Source organism: Mustela nivalis (assembly GCF_964662115.1).
Source record: "Mustela nivalis genome assembly, chromosome: 16".
NCBI classification, from domain to species: domain Eukaryota; kingdom Metazoa; phylum Chordata; class Mammalia; order Carnivora; family Mustelidae; genus Mustela; species Mustela nivalis.
This window is the reverse complement of record NC_139035.1, coordinates 41,603,423-41,619,154: the sequence shown is the minus strand read 5'-3', so window position 1 is coordinate 41,619,154 and position 15,732 is coordinate 41,603,423. Positions and strand designations below refer to the sequence as shown.

At 51.2% G+C, this 15,732-nt stretch overlaps 1 protein-coding gene across 19 annotated transcripts in view; it reads right to left on the bottom strand.

The window, feature by feature from the left end:
* Positions 1-15,732, bottom strand: part of NAV1 (neuron navigator 1) — a 255,753-nt gene that overhangs the window by 28,832 nt on the left and 211,189 nt on the right. For 6 of the 19 annotated variants that reach the window (XM_082701969.1, XM_082701980.1, XM_082701987.1 and 3 more), the window contains 10 exons: positions 12,117-12,255; positions 11,375-11,672; positions 9,255-9,948; positions 8,330-8,773; positions 7,688-7,729; positions 6,796-6,944; positions 4,839-5,009; positions 3,685-3,737; positions 2,869-2,892; positions 2,680-2,757 (listed from right to left, as the gene is read on the bottom strand). In XM_082701969.1, coding sequence (XP_082558095.1) covers positions 2,680-2,757; positions 2,869-2,892; positions 3,685-3,737; positions 4,839-5,009; positions 6,796-6,944; positions 7,688-7,729; positions 8,330-8,773; positions 9,255-9,948; positions 11,375-11,672; positions 12,117-12,255 — 2,092 coding nt within the window. The remainder of the gene's footprint in view (positions 1-2,679; positions 2,758-2,868; positions 2,893-3,684; positions 3,738-4,838; positions 5,010-6,795; positions 6,945-7,687; positions 7,730-8,329; positions 8,774-9,254; positions 9,949-11,374; positions 11,673-12,116; positions 12,256-15,732) is intronic. The other 13 variants (XM_082701981.1, XM_082701982.1, XM_082701970.1 and 10 more) reach the window with 3 other exon arrangements.

Here is a 15,732-nt window from a genome sequence, read left to right as displayed (position 1 = left end):
CCAGAGGTGGGACTGTCCCTCTGCTCTTCAGGAGGGGCATAACCTCTGGGTCATTCCTATTGTCTTGATTTAACTCCTGCATTGTGTGGAGGGCTGGCCCCCAGGGGTCCAAATCACCTCCCTCTAGAAACTATTTGGTGCTTCTTTCCACCTCTGCTCTCAAGCACACTCCATCCCGCTTCTCCCAGTTCCTTGTTTCTCACGGCTGCCTTTGCCAGGCTAGAGAGAAGTAGCTCAGGGAAACTTCAGGGGCCTTCCGAAGTTTGGCCACTAGATGTCACGTGTGTTTCACGAGGAGGAGGTTGGCCAGGGAGGGTGGAGCAGAGGCCACTGGCAGCAGGGCTAGCCCGCGAAGTGTTCACCTGGCAGCAGGATGTATAGGGAAGGTGAAGGGAATGGGGCTAGATAGGGGAACACAAGGGGCTACAGAAACAGCCATCACTGGAGGGTATCTGGGCAAGTCACTGGCCCTCGTGAGAAGTGACAGGCATATTTTGGGCATATCTTTCATCCAGAGCTTGAGGATGTAGGTCTATGACACTTGTCACCGCTTCCTGTGGGCCAGTGATTCCCTTTCCCTGTTGGGCCAACTCTAGTCTCAGCCTCTGCTTTTGCAACATACCTGGAAGCTACCTTCATTTGACAGTGGCTGGTGGCAACCCGTGTGGGTCATTATGAACTGCCTTGTCCACCTGCAAGTGCTGCGAATCAGTCAAGGCCTGGGCTCTCCTTGGCAGACCTAGGTCATGACCCTGAGCCGCGGACTTTCACCTGCTGTACAGGGAGCTCCTGTTTTCTTGGCCTCGGGGTGTCTCTCTTCACTTCTCTACATCCCTGCCTAAATCTGTAAACAGCCCACTCCGAGTCCCTGAACATCTCCTCGTGAGGGACCCCAACAACCGTTGGCTTCCCTTCTCACTGGGGGCTCCCTCTGCTCCTGAAGGGCATTCCTCACTTCTGCAACCCATCCTCTCCCTCCTCTGAGACTTCCCTAACCCTCAGCCTCACCAGAGGGCCTGCAGGACCTCAGGGCTGAGCAGCGGCGCCAGAGATAGGCTGGCACTTGGGAAAGGTGAAATGGCTTGCAGTCCCTCCCTGTCTGGGATGTGCCCTCCGCGTGGGGAGCTGGGACGTTCCTCGGAACATGAAAAAAGCTCTGTCAGCAATCACAGGATCCCAGAGAGTTCTGGCATCACGTCTCCTGCTTGAGGGCCAGGCTTCGACCCCCAGCAGGATCTGCCTCTAAAATTCAGAACCCATCGTGTCCGGGTGTTTGGTTTGTTCTCTTTTAGCCAAAGGGAACTTCCTGTTCGAAGAAAAATCGCCGTCTAAATTCATTTTCTTGGCTCTCGCCCAGCCTTGACAGCATGATGGCTGACAGATCCAGTGTCGGTGAATCAGACACACTAATGTTCTCTGCCTCCCTGGCGCCTCTCCCCTCCCTCCCACCGCATCTCCCAGATGTGAATTTCCTGGGGTGTGCAGGACGTGACCCAGGCCACCAGCCGTGATGGGTGGGGCACAAGGGAGGGGAGAGAGAGTTCTTGCTTATGTTGTAACTTTTATGGGTCCCCAAGAGTGGAAGACGGTGCGGGACATGGGCTTCCAACAAACCAGTGAGTGTCCAGCTTATGAGTGGAGGGTTTGGGCAAAGAGAAATAGAATGATCAGCGCGGCAGTGAGGGAACTGCCGCTGAAACAGAACAGAAACATGCGAAATCTTGGTGGAGAGTCTTCTACCTAAAACCAGTGAAGACCCCTGGGCCTGACAGCTGGGTTCCCTGGAGAGGAAGGGACGAGAAAAAAAAAAAAAAAAACAACCCAAAACTCCTGCGGAAACTGTGGACATGGTGACTTTTGTGTGCACACTTGGAAGGCTTCTGCAAATCCGGCTCAGCTGTTGTTTACAGCTTTGGGGGAAAATGGTTCTTATGTTCTCTGTTCGCAACTTAGTCACAGGGGAGAAACTACCACAGCCCAGTGAGGGGAGGCAGCCTCATTTCCCCCCATCTCACAGGGTCAAAAGACCAAGGCCCACAGAAAGAAAAAAACTCATTCTCCTGGGATGGACCGAGGGCAGGCTGAGGGCAGAAACAAAGAATTCTGGCTCCCAACCTAAAGTTCAGGTAATTTCTGCCACCTGCCCAAGGAGACAGCTCAGCAAAGGCAGTTGTGAGTGAGGCAGCTGGACTGGAACGAGAGCGTGTTTCTAAGCTGTGTCATGCCTGCTAGGCAGAACGGTAATAGCGAGTTCTGTGCCTGTCCAGTTAATGTGGCCTGAACAAAGACAGAAACATACCCCAGGGCAGCAGCAGACAGTTCTGAGGGCTCTCTAATATGTGACTACTTGTGTCCATGGCCAATGGAAAGGTTGTTCCCACCTCCAAGCAGAACCACTGATAATCCTCGCCCCTTTCTCTAGGGAGTTCAAAGACCATGGGGCATGAACTCATCCACACCTATTAATTTGGGTGGGGGCAAAAGCATTTCTCTATAAATATCAAGACTCAGAGAAGGCCAATCCCCCGTTCCACTGTTGTAAAGCCACGAACAGGTCCCGCTCCCTTGGAATCTAAGCCCAGAGGATACCTTACGAGAGAATTCGCCTCCTCTGGCTGAACTTATCTGACTTAAAGCCAAAGTAACTGCCTAGGTCTTCCCCTACTTTATGGCACTCACATTGGCGGAAAGTTGAGACGTCAGGGTGGCCACTTTTTCCTGGGATGATTCCAGTTCCCTACGAAGCTTCCGGATTTGCTGTGGAGGGGAGAGAAATACAAACTTATGGCAGCAGCGGGAGTAGGAGATCTGGAAGCAGAATGGGGCGCAGTGGTGTTAACAAGCAGAGACAAAGGCTTCGCACCCTACCTCAGATTGCATCCTCTCCTCAGCCTGAAGAAGGAGCACAGAAGGAGAGAAAGAGAGAAGGAGGTAGTTACTACGGAGGTGAGGAAGCCAGGCCCCAGTGGCAGGGCGGAGAACTTGAAGAAGCGTGACTCAGAGGTACAGAGAGGCCGAAACTCAGTGTCTTGGCCCTGGCCCCTCACAGGATGGGCTGAGATCCTATCCTTGGGTTCCAATAAAAGATTTCTCTGGAGCTCGTCTCCAGCCAACTTTGGCATTGCCAAGAAGGCTAGGAAATGAAACTCTGGTTGATCTGAAGACGAATCCTTACTGCCACTAACTTGAAAGAATAAAGAATTTAGAGGCAAAACAAATCTGAGAACCGAATTACACCTAATGGCCAAACACAGTGTGCCCAGTCCCCCGCAGGGAATACTTGGTAAATTCTGTATGCTGTTAGCATGCTGGAGTCCTGTACACCTGAAAGTTCCCAGCCCGCCTTGCCCTGAATGCTTCCCACTTCCCCTGGCACAGAATGGGCTCTATCACAAGGGGACTATCGCTTTTTCAAAGGAGGGGAACCAAAGACACCAGAGTTTGCTCAGGAATCGGTGGTGAGGCCAGAAAGACCACTGAGGAACTGATGCGCTCAACCCGGTGCTCCAAGGTCTAGGCGCCTCCCCCGTGCCCCCTGCCCCGTCCCCACCCCAGATCCACAAGGCCTGATGAGCAGGTAGCAGTCCCCCACCCCCACCCAGTTCCCCAACCAACCCAGGTTCTGGGGAGCAGGGCAACCGTATGTGAGAGGGGATGAGGAAGGAAGAGAAGTAGTGCTCTTACTGAGGAGTAAGTGGAGGAGGCGCTGGAGGCCAGGGACAGCACTGAGCCATGAACTGAAAAAGAAGCAGAACACAGAGTTAACAGAGGGTACCGGGGACAAGGGGTTCCTGGGCAGAGCCCGAAGGCAGGAGTTTGGATTCAGATTCTGGAGGGCATCTGGAGCCAACAGGAAGAACACCACAGGGGGACCCAACTGGCATCATGACAGCCCCGAGCAGGCAGGTGTCTGCTGACGAGGCAAGGTCCTGAGCAGAGCTAGCCTCCTCCTTCAGTCTACATTCTCGGGCAGCCTGGGGATGGCGGGCCCTCGCTCAGCCTGCTCCTGCTCCGCAGGGCACGAGGGTTCAGGGAGAGGGAAAGGAGATGATCGTGGACAGGCATCATCTTCTCTTCCCAGGCAGGAAAGTACTTAAGCTGCGGAAGAGGGGAGTTTCTCATCAGAGCTGCTCGGAACAAATCCTGCCATTCGGCCTGCGCATCCTCTTCTCGGCTCTGGGGACCATGTGGATGGCCGACGGCCTGAAGTGTAAAACCCTCCTTCTGATGCTTCATTAGCCCGATTGACAGAACCACAGCACCCCTGCAAGGTGGCCTCCAGGCGCGGCAGCCTGAAAACACCAGCGGGAAGTCGGCTCTCCAGTGAAGCCTGGTCTTCCAGGCTCTGGCCCTTTAACACCCACATCACCACAAACAACCACAGGGCCCTCCCTGAAGCTAACCCTTGGAACATTCTTGCAAGAGGAATGAGATGCCTAATTCTTTCCCGGGTTTTAAGAGCCACCCTTACATCCCTGGATCTTTTCACATTTGCTGAAAGACTGTGGGGAGGAGAGGCTGCTGCTGGAATGAGGGGGAGGAGCTACAGTTTCGGGAGCATTCTGAGGGGTTCCATGTAACCCTTCCATGCTCCATTTCCCTCCCCCGGCCCCGACGGCAGGTGCTCCAGCCCAAAGCCCCAGTGCCAGACGGTGCCACCCAAAGGTTTCTGGGCCCCCAGACCCTTCAAAGGGATGGGAAGAAAGAGCTGAAATGGCCCGGACTTGATGTTCTGTGAATCATATACGTGTGTGTGGTGGTGGTGGCGGGGGTGGTGGCGGGTGAGGGGACCCAGCAGAGCTGGAATGAGCGTGAACCGCGCTGGCATGAAGTCTCACCATCGTCCGTGGGGTCTCGGAAGGATCCTGACCGAATCATCCCCTTGGGTCTCTCGGCCAGGGACAGGGTGCTCCCCATTTGGGAGCCGCTGTACAGCTCGAAGGCCGCCTCGTGGGTGGGGATGCTGTTGGAGCGGGTGATTCTTGGCGTGGTGGCCGCAGTGGGACTCACTGGAAGGACAGAGGGGAGGGGGACAGGAGAGGCAGGGGGAGGGCGGGAGAAGAGGCAGGGTCATCAGCTCTCTGGGTCCCTTGGGGAATGGAGCACCAGGAGCATGGGAGGCAAATGGTCAGGGGTGGGGGCAGGAGAGGAAGGGGTGGGGGTGGGGGGAGTGTGCAGGCAGCTGCTGGTTAGGAGTGGGGTCTCTCCCGGGGAGATCGAGCCCTAATGGAGAAGGACCCTGCTGTGAGGAATAAAGGGGGAACAGCGTTTCCTATTTTAAAAGACCTTCCCCTCAGCCCTGCCTGCCCGGGAACTGTCACTTTTGAAGGTCAGGCTGGGGGAGCCTCGCAGCTTTTCTAAAACCTTCACATCACCTGAATGTGGAATGGGATGTTGTGGTTCCGTAGAATACAACTGGCAGCCTGGGAGGACTAAGAATTCAGACCAAGACTCAGATCTAAATGATGACAAAGAGGCAGCTAGAGAAGGGGGCCAGGCTATGGGCTCTGATGGGCTCGGCACTGCAGGAGGGACTGCGGCTCTCCCCACCAGCGGTGTCATTCTAGGCCACTGGCCGGTTCTGACGCAGCAAGAAACACACCCCTCCCTGCCCAGCATTCCCCTGGCTGGAAGGTCAGATGCGTGGACCAGGTGACAGTGTCAGGTGAGGCTCCTAGAATCTGCTTTGACGCTGGGCTCTGCTGAATCCGGGCTGACCGGCAGCTCCTGCTCCCCTTCGCCCCTCCCCCTGCTGGGGTTACAGCCTCCCTGGGTTCACACCCACAGCTCCCCTTGCCTATTCTGCCTCCAGAGAGGCAGGCAGATGTCTACTCCCTCCATAAGGACCTGTGAAGAAGATTTTACACCTGCCTCTGCCCTTTCGAACACGTAAGGTGATCACGGTTTAGCCCAACACCTTCAGCCTGCAGCATCCATGCCTTTCCTCTGGTTTGGTTCTCAGTGCAGACGGAGGACAAGCTGGCCCCCTCCCCCACCTAACGGCCCTTTAGCGAGCAGATGACCTTTCCTTACAAATCACTTCCTTTTCTAGGCAAAATGATCCTGATTCCTAGTTTTTCCTCAAATTCCCCATAATCATCCCATAGCCCGTCCTCGTGTTCCCTTACTGCATTCCTTCACTCAGCTGAATGAGGAGGTGGATCTAGTAAGACACAGCAAAGCACACGCCTGCCCCAGCCTCTGTCCTAAAGGGGTTTGCCCTGGGCCCATCATGGCCTGCTGCTCCCTGGGGTCAGGCCTCCACCTGAAGCTTCTTCCCCTCCCTGCTTCTGAATCAGCCTTCTCTTCCTGCCTCCCTCCTCGCCAGCCTTTCTCCTCAGGCTTTCGAAAGGCCAGGATGTGTCTTCAGGCGCGCTGCCTTCAGGACGAGGCTGGTCCCATCGTCTGCCATCAACAACGGTTCCCTCCTTCCTCTCCGCCAGCCCAGCCATGTAGTGTTGCTGCCCTGGGCCTGGGGGCTCCTTTCCGCCGCCGACTGCCTGCTCTCTGTTCTAGTCTGATCTCCGGGCCTCGATTGATGGCTTTCCCGCACCATTGCTCAGACTCTCCAAAGCACCCTACTCCTTGTGCCTGGGGGCGACTTCTCAGTTGAGGACCTTAGAGCACTCTCTGCCTTCAGTCTGACTTTGGATGGATAAACTGAGGCACCACGAAGCGACCCAATATAGTGGGAGTCAGAGAGGAGATGGAACCTGAAGTCCAGCTGCCTTGCCTCACACGGCAGGGTGGGCCCTGCCTCATCCCGTGCCACAGCGAGAGACCGGAAGCACTGACCTATGTTGGTAAGTTGGCCCTTTGCGCTCAAGGACATGGAGAGTGCAGGGGGGGAAGGCAGCTCTGACTGGTCGTCGGACTCGGGCAGCCCACCAATGGTATGGGAGTGTCGCCTCTCCTTGGTCTCCTCCTGGGACTGAAGCTGGTACCTGTAGGGCATAGAAGGGCTCAGTCTGCGCAGCTACAAAGGGTCATCAGAGCAGAGGTCTGGCGGGTGTGGAGGTTCAGAACGCGTGACAAGGAAAAGGGGGAGCGGACAGAACCATCTAAGGAGGGGGGAAGACACGTGCGGACTCAGCGTCTTCTCCCACACCATCAAGAGAGTCCCGAAGGACCGGCAGGTATCTCTATGGGATACCCTGAGGTGGGGACTGAAATGACAGGGGGCCAGGAGAGCCTCTACCCAGAAGCTCAGGGCAGAGTTTTACAGCTCCATATGTGGCCTTCCCAAGGGCGGGAGTTCACCTCACTGAAGAACTTGGTGCCACAGTCCTGTGGAAGACTGGGGTGTCCTGCTCATTCCATCTGAATGGCCCCCAAGGTAGCCTATTCTCTCTCCAACTTGGAAGGAGGAAAATTACAGAGGACGTTCTATCAGGATTGGGCTAGCATGGGCTGGGACAGGCAGGTGGAGGAGTCCCACAGGCCAACTTGTTTCTCCTCTGTCACCAAGGAAGAAGACAGGCTATAAGGCCGCCTCACATGTCACAGCAAGCCTGGATGGGGCGCTAGGAGGTACACACGCAGGAACCACATGCCAATAACTCAGCTAAAGGGGACCCTGAATTCATGACTGGGACTCAGGACAGGTCAAGTCACAGTTTTTTTTTTTTTTATACAGACCAGGAGCCCCAGATATGGGGAATGGCAAACACATTGAAGGGTTGGTTACCTGAGCCCTTTCTTGGGAAGAGTGTTCCGATCCCGCTGATTACTATGCAGGAAAAAAACAGAGAGAAAAGCATGTGAGTCCATTTTAGAAACCAGTTTGGGACCATAGGTTTGTGCGACACAACAGCTAACACAGGACATCAAACTGTGAGCCCCTTTAACTCTGTGAACAAAATAGGAAGATCACTGTAGTCCGGCTCTGGGCTCACAACTCGAGAGATTCAACGGAAATGCTAATGTCTTCCTCTGTTGGGAATCAGGATGTGGCTGGCTATTTAAAAGATCCTATTAAGGTGTGATCTAACAGAAGCCAGTGTGGCCTCAAAAGTAAACGCTTTGGATGACAGGTGAAACTAATTATGAAATCTCGGCTACCTCACTTAATGTCTGTGTACCAGTGCACCCCATGTACAATCATCACAGTGATAATAATAATAATGATGATGATGATGTATAAATATAGTCACTGAAAACCTACTTACCTCACGGCACTGCTGTGAAGCAAATGAAATTACTTCGCGTGCGTGAAAAAACGTTTAAAGCCACAATGTGACAATGAAATACGGGACCGTGTTAACTGATGGTGAAAGGAGCCAGAGGCACAGCGACAGACCCAGGCTCTGAGGTGTCCCTCTCCACCCACCTGTCCAACTGCCCAGTTCTGGGGCTTCCGCTCCAGGCCAGCTCTTCTGTTTCTTCCTCTGGGGGTGCAGCGGCAGGGGCAGGTGGGGTGGGACCAGGAGTATTGCTGGGGAAGGCACTGGGCAGGCTCATTGGCATCTGGAGGGACTCCATGCTCCTGTGCAGGCCTGAGAGTTTGGGGTACATGCGGGTCTCTTTGGGGACACTGAAACCACTCATCAGCTCCAGGCCCTGGGAGAAGCTGGCTGAGTTAATATTGAGAATGGGTGCTGGACTGGGGGTGAAGCAAGAAGGAAGAGGGCTCCCGCTTGCTGAACTTGTGGGATGCAGGTCTGGGACCTTGGAAGCGTGGGCATCACTCGATGATGGCAGATCCAGACTGTTGGAGTTGACCTTGTCTAGGTTGGCTAGTGAGGGTGGCTTGACAAAGCTCTTAGCTGTGGCCCTGAGGGAAGTAAAAATTAAATAAAGTATTTAGAACCACAGAGTTCCCGAAGCAAGAGGCAGATGGGACCTTAGAGTACTCCAAGTCTAAGTTCCCTGTGTCTGGCTGTTCAAGCAGAGGCTTATCCCAATGCCGTCGTGAAATACGTTGGAAGGAAATCTGCTTGTGTGACTTGGGGTCCTTCAAGTCTTAGTGAGGGGGACGGCACATGCACGTGGGAGACACAGGCCGATTTACATACAAATGGATACACGTGTGTCAGTAGACAATAGTAAAACCACTAGTACAAGCGCTGAAGACAGGTTAAGGGTTGATTGGGGAGAAGCAGCTTGGCATACAGGGGAGTGGGGGGCTGGGGAAAAGCCGTGCAAAGGCCCAGTGGCAAACAGTGGCCAGGCCATGCCTCGCTTAGTCTCAGGAGTACACAGATATGGAAGATAAAGAGCAGACAGATGAGGAAGAAGCTGCCCAGTTTGGGTACCTGAGAGGGGTTGGTGGCAGCTCTGTCAACTTGGTGGCCGGAGGGTGGCTGGCTTGGTTCTTAGGAGTACTCTCTGGGGAGCCAATGCTCTTCAGGGAGATGTTGTCCGAGTCCAAGGCCACTGCCTTGGCTTTGGCTTTCTCCTTTTCCCGATCCGTCTGATTGACAGGGGCTGGAGTGGTCCGCCCACTGGCCACCTTGGAAGGTTCCTTTAGTCTGGAAGGGGTAAGGCCCCCCTGCTTCGTGCTGAGGAGGCTGGGGTCAATGCTGCTGCTAACTGGGCGAGGTCCGCCCCGGCCACCGGTCACGCTCATAGAACTGGACTTGGCTGGCCGGGGCAGGCTTCGGTACTGGATGTTGGAACGGGCGCCAGGAGCCAGGAACCCAGGCTCCGCACTGTTGGACACATCTAGGCTGGTCTTGCGTCCGTTCACGGGCTTGACAGGGATGCCTGAGGACTTCTGGATCTTGCTCAGAGTGGCTGAACCACCCGTCTGCATGACGGTGGCGGTGCCTGTGGCAGGAGGCGGCTTCTTATAGCCAAAAGATCCCGAAGTGGAGGGGCGGGCAATGCCGGAGGGAGGCTTCTTAGCATCGCTCAGGCGGTCCCGGCCGGCGTCCGATGAGGAGCGCTGCAGCCCCGTGTTCTTCACTGCAAGTTTGCCCTTGTCGGTAGCTTTGCCTTCAGGTTTGCCTACAAGAGGGCAGGAAAGGAAGTAAGGGTAGCCGAAACTGGCCAACATCACAGCAATATCCCAGCAAATCCTTTTCTTTCCCTCCATGGGAGAAGGGAACATTGTCAATGTACTTTGGTACACAGGTGAGTGGGCACTACATAAGCTGATGGCATTTCTGGCCAGAGGAAGAAGACTGGGCAGCAACGGCCTCAGGTTTTGTTGGTTGGTTTTGCTTTTTGTTATTTTCTCCTTCTACAGCAGGATATTCCGTTTGGGTTCAAATGGCAGAGGCAACCACAAAGATTATTAAGAAAGAAGTGCATCACGACTGGATATTTACCCTCAAGATACAAATGTAGTCATCTGAAGAGGCACATGCACCTGAATGTTTATAGCAGCAATGTCCACAACAACAAAACTATGGAAAGAACCTGGATGTCCATCAATAGATGAATGGATAAAGAAGATGTGGTATATATACACAATGGAATACCATGCAGCCATCAAAAGAAAAACGAAGTCTTGCCATTTGCGACAATGTGGATGGAACTAGAGGGTATTGTGCTGAGCGGTCAGTCAATCCAAGAAAGACAATTATCGTATGATCTCCCTGACATGAGGAATTTGAGAGGCAACGGGGGAGGTTTGAGGGGTAGGGAAGGAAAAAATGAAACAAGATGGGATTGGGAGGGAGACAAAGCATAAGAGACTCTTCATCTCACAAAACAAACTGAGGGCTGCTGGGGGAAAGAGGGGGATGGAGAGGGGGGTGGGGTTATGGACATTGGGGAGGGTGTGTGCTATGGTGAGTGCTGTGAAGTGTGTAAACCTGGCAATTCACAGACCTATACCCCTGGGGCTAATAATACAGTATATGTTAATAAAAAATTAAAAAAAAAAAAGAAGAAGGAAGTGCATCAAACAACTGGTCAAGGAAGGAAAAAAGAAGGGGATGCAGATAGAGTATGGTCATACCTCCTCATAAGTAGAGACTGGAGAGAAATGTGGACAAAGGCGAGAAGCTACGCAAGGGGCCAACTTTGGGGCCAATACAATTCTGATCTATTGTTTTCTTGGGACCTCCCTGGGAGGTCAAGCAAGCACCCTGTAAAGACAGGGACACCAGCCGATGGTCTTGGCAAGCGTATGAAGGCAGGTCAAACTAGTCTCTGAACATAACACACTCCATCCTCTACCACTTCCGAGCTGTATGATTTTGGCTCTGCCACTTTACCCTTTTGAGTTGTTATTTCTAAAGTTGTCGAGTAGAGATAGTAATCTCCATCTTCCCTAACCCACAGGACTCTTGTGAAGACCAGATCATAACCATTAAAGTACTCTGCAAATGTGTGCTATCATCCTATGGGTTAAGGACCTTTAAAAAGAGGAGCAACCCAAGAAACAAGGTCTTCACCCTTGTCCCTTCCTTTCCTCGAGGCTCACCTGCGACTTTGAGGGCGCTCTGGGCTGTGTGAGTGATGGGGGACGTGACAGCCACTGGCGGGGTCTTGCCCTTCTTCAGGGAACCAGGGTGTCCCAGGCTCACAGGCTTTTTCAGTTCGCCAATCTTGGATGAATCATCACAGCTCTCGGGCCGCTCTCTCCGCCACTTCGAAGTCCCAGGTTCCATCTTCAGGCTACCGCTGTCGTACTCCAGTTTTTTGGGGGTCTTCTCCTCTGACTCACTAAACCAGCTCAGCCCACTTTCAGCCAGTGAACGCTTCTCTGAGTCTGTGCGGAGCTGAGGAAAAGACGAGAAAAAGCAGTGTGAGATGCTCACCCGGGGATGGAAAAAGGAGGCACAGGGGATAGATTCTGGTGGGTGGGTGGCCCCACTCTTTCCCGAGTGTTATTGTCAACCCAGGGTTTCTACGTACATCTCTAGGGGGCCGGAGAAAAGATACCCTATATGTCTCAAGGCTTTTTTTTTTTCTTCTCTGGTTGGAATAGCTCTTACACGCATCATTCCAAGTTGGCATGGGCGCTAAATACAGGGGCTCCTAAGACAGCAGCTAATGTCTTAGGTGACCGCTTGGTAGCCTCAGGTTTTTTTGGACCAGCTCTGAAAGGACCTGGCAAAGGCACAAGGGAACCAATCCCAGGGAGCGGCAGGGTGTATGTGCACACGCATCTGGCCCGTGGTTCATCTTGAGGGGGTGGCCTAGGTGTTTGCAAACTCACGTACCACTATTGTAGAGTTCCTGCGAGAGGCAGTGGGAGTGGTTGGGAGGGAGTTGAGGGAGGAGCTGGCATTGAACTCTTCTGAGCTGAGGTTGTCTGAGGCATCGCTGAGCCCACTGCTGATGGAGCTGCTTTCATCCCAGCTGTAGGACAGGAGATAAACATTAGCAGTTAAAACAGAAGCCAATGCAAGGAATAAAATTATCATATGGATGGAAGAACAGCTGTATTCCAATATACAGACTGGCCAAGAAGAGAAAGTCTGAAGGTTAGTCCCGAGTTTGCCAGTAACTTGAAATATGATTTGAGGCCTTCTTTTATAAAAGAGACTCTGTCTTTATCTGGCAAAGGAAGACGTTACATCTCCTTAACAGAAAGGGATTAGCATAAAAGACAAGGTAATTCTTGGATCCGTCTAATCATACAATTTCCTCTCCCAATCAACGGTCTCCATCCTTATAGGTAGTACCATGTCTTTGTTCGTGTCTGGATGTGTTCTCTAGGTACTTTCCCAAAGTTTTTCATACCTGGTAACAAGGACCAGAAGAAGATTTATCTTTTCTAGGACCCGCGGGCCCCGCCGTTTCTCATTACTCCCCCGCTTATACAATTCCCTGACCCCGGGATCAGGCTTCGCTTCCAAGCAGCATGTACTGCTCTGCTGATAAACGAACCACACTTTAGGAGCTGTGGCCAAGCAGAAGCCCGAGATTTGTGCTGAACGGTTTCCTTTTCCTGCCAACTGCTTGGAATATCAGATCTGTGGTATCTGAGAGAGACTGGTGTTGAGCGTCTGTACCTGCAAGTCTTCCTATAAAGAACCCTGGTCTGTATACTAAGTGAAATTAACGCAGCCTCCATCACTTTGGACCTTGGACTCTACGACACTCCCTCGGCTGTTCATTTTCATGTTTAACAACTTTTGCAGTTAGAAAGTTAATTCTTACCATCTGACCTAAATAGCCTCTTCTGCCATTGATACCAACTTCCTTTTGTCCTCTCCTTATTGGCTGTTGGCAAGTTTCTTCTTCACATTATTTTCTGAGTTCAAAATCTGTCTCCTAGAACCTTTCTTCAATAGTTCTGTGTTCTACGCCTTCCACCGTTGCTATTACTTCCTCCTGGACCCAAAAATGTCCTTTAGATTTCACTTAAGTTTTAGAGCCCACAACTCAAACATGGACTGCAGAAGACCACGCTAGGAGAGCTTTTGTTTGTGCCTATAGGAATCTATTCTCTAAACCCCGGCATCTGTGCTCACAGGTTTGTTTGCCGGCTTTGCGTGTGTGAAGGATTAAGAGGCTGAAGATGTTTTTTGTGAATTAGCTGGTGTCTGGAAAATTATTCCTTTTTGATTTATTTTGAGTTTCAGATCATGGAACAAAAGTCAGACATACAAGCCATCTAAGTTCTTGGCCCAGATTTCAGCTGGCCTCCCTTTAATTTATTTGCTGGGAAGAGGAAAGTGGGTGGTTTGGACATTTGGCTTGGCTGCTCTGGAGTGATTAATTCCAATACATTGAGAAACAGCAAAGGATGGGGATTAGAACACACTACAGAGAGATTTCAATTTTATTACTAAGCAATACAGCCCTTACTGAAACAAGCAACCTCTTTTTTCCTCCACCCATGACATATATTAATCCCGCATTTATCTTGGGCTAAGATATCACAGCCCCCATTTTGTAGAGAAAGAACACTGAGGAGGAAAGATCAATTGGCTTTATGATCCTATCAGCTCTTCTGGATCAAGATAAGATCTCTGGCAAGCAAACAAACAAACTATTCACAACATGTTCTCTTGGGTCAAAGACAGAATAAGCCTGTAGCATTGAGCCTTCCATCTGAGATTAATTATTGGTAATGAAGGTCTTGGAGTGGAGCAAAGTCTTATGAAAGGGCTCTTGGAAAAAAAAAAAAAAAAAAGCAAGGACTGCTGCAGTCCACCAGTCTAAAGGAAACCTTTCCTTTGCCCTACATTTATGGAAAGCCTCACAGTGAAGTAAGGGAGGGGAGTGCATCTTCTCAGAAAGGGTTTCAGTCCTCTTCCACCAAAAGACATTCCTCCCAACTCACAGACTCTTTCCCTAAAGTGAGAGGGTATCAGCCTAAAATTCTTGGGCAAGATTGGCTAGAAGATTTAAAGATTTCCTAGGAAAATGCCTTTGCAGATTCTGGACAAAAGAAAAATTCTGTTGTCCTTACCCAATGGTTAAGCTCTTCCACTGGAGATGCTCCCCAGGAAGGAGCCCATTTTCCTTCTTTAAGACAAATATTAGGAAAATAATGGATGCTATAGTTAAGACTCAAACATTACATGAAACTACAATGGGAAAAAGGAAAAATGCCCCCTTTCTGCCCTCCCACTTTTACTTTTAAAGAAACCACTATTAACTGTTTCTTGTGCTTCCTTCGAGAATATTCTGATGCTTCTGCGTTCCTACTGTTTGCTCTCTGGACCTACCGAATAGCTGACATTACAGGACCACACGTCATCACCTAGGTTCTCTTTACCAGGCTCTTCAGTTAGAACCTCAGTCACCCTCTTTGCTGGTTTACTTTCTCATTTCAGAGAAGTACCTCTCTTCTAGGAGGTTTTTGAAAGAACAACCTTGGGGAGAAGCAAACTTGGTAAGATCTGACACACTATAAAATGTCTTTGCTCTGTTTTTTTACATGTGAAATTTTGGCTAGCCACAGAATTCTAAACTGAAAATAATCTCCTCTGAGAATGTAAAGGCATCGCTCCGTTGTCTGGCCTCTCCTGTTGCCATTCTGATTCCTTGTCCCTAACGTGTGACATGTTTCTTTCTCTCTGGAAAGTTTTAGTATCTTTCCTGGTATTCTAAAGTATCATTAATGACATGCCTTGGTGTGGGCTGATTTTTTATCCGTTGAGTTGGATACCTTCCTGGGTCCTTTTCATCTAGAAGTTTTCAGGCATTATTGCTTTGATGACTTTCTCCTCTCCATTTTTCAGTTCTCAGATGATAGATTTCGAGGCTGATACTCTGTCTTCCTTACTGTCCAGCACTACCTCCATTTATTTATTTATTTAAGATTTTATTTATTTACTTGACAGAGATCACAAGTAGGCATTCAGAGAGCAAGCAGAGAGAGAGGAAGGGAAGCAGGCTCCCCGCCAAGCAGAGAGCCCGATGCGGGGCTCGGTCCCTGAGATTATGACCTGAGCCGAAGGCAGAGTGTTAACCCATAAGTGGCAGAGCCACCCAGGTGCCCCTCCATCCATTTATTTTTGAACTTCACTTTTGGGGCACTGGCCATAATTTTTGCCTTCAGTTGCCTCCATTACAATTTTCATTTCTGCTATCATATTTAAAATTTTAAGGGTACTTTAAAAATAGTATATTGTTTGGGGCACCTGGGTGGCTCAGTGGGTTAAACCTCTGCCTTCGGCTCAGGTCATGATCCCAGGGTGCTGGGATCGAGCCCCACATCGGGCTCTCTGCTCAGCAGGGAGCCTGCTTCCCTTCCTCTCTCTCTGCTTGCCTCTGTGCCTACTTGTGATCTGTCAAGTAAATAAATAAAATCTTTAATATTGTCCTTTCCCTCAAGGATGCAATCCTATAACTCTCAAAGATACTCATTCACTCATTTAT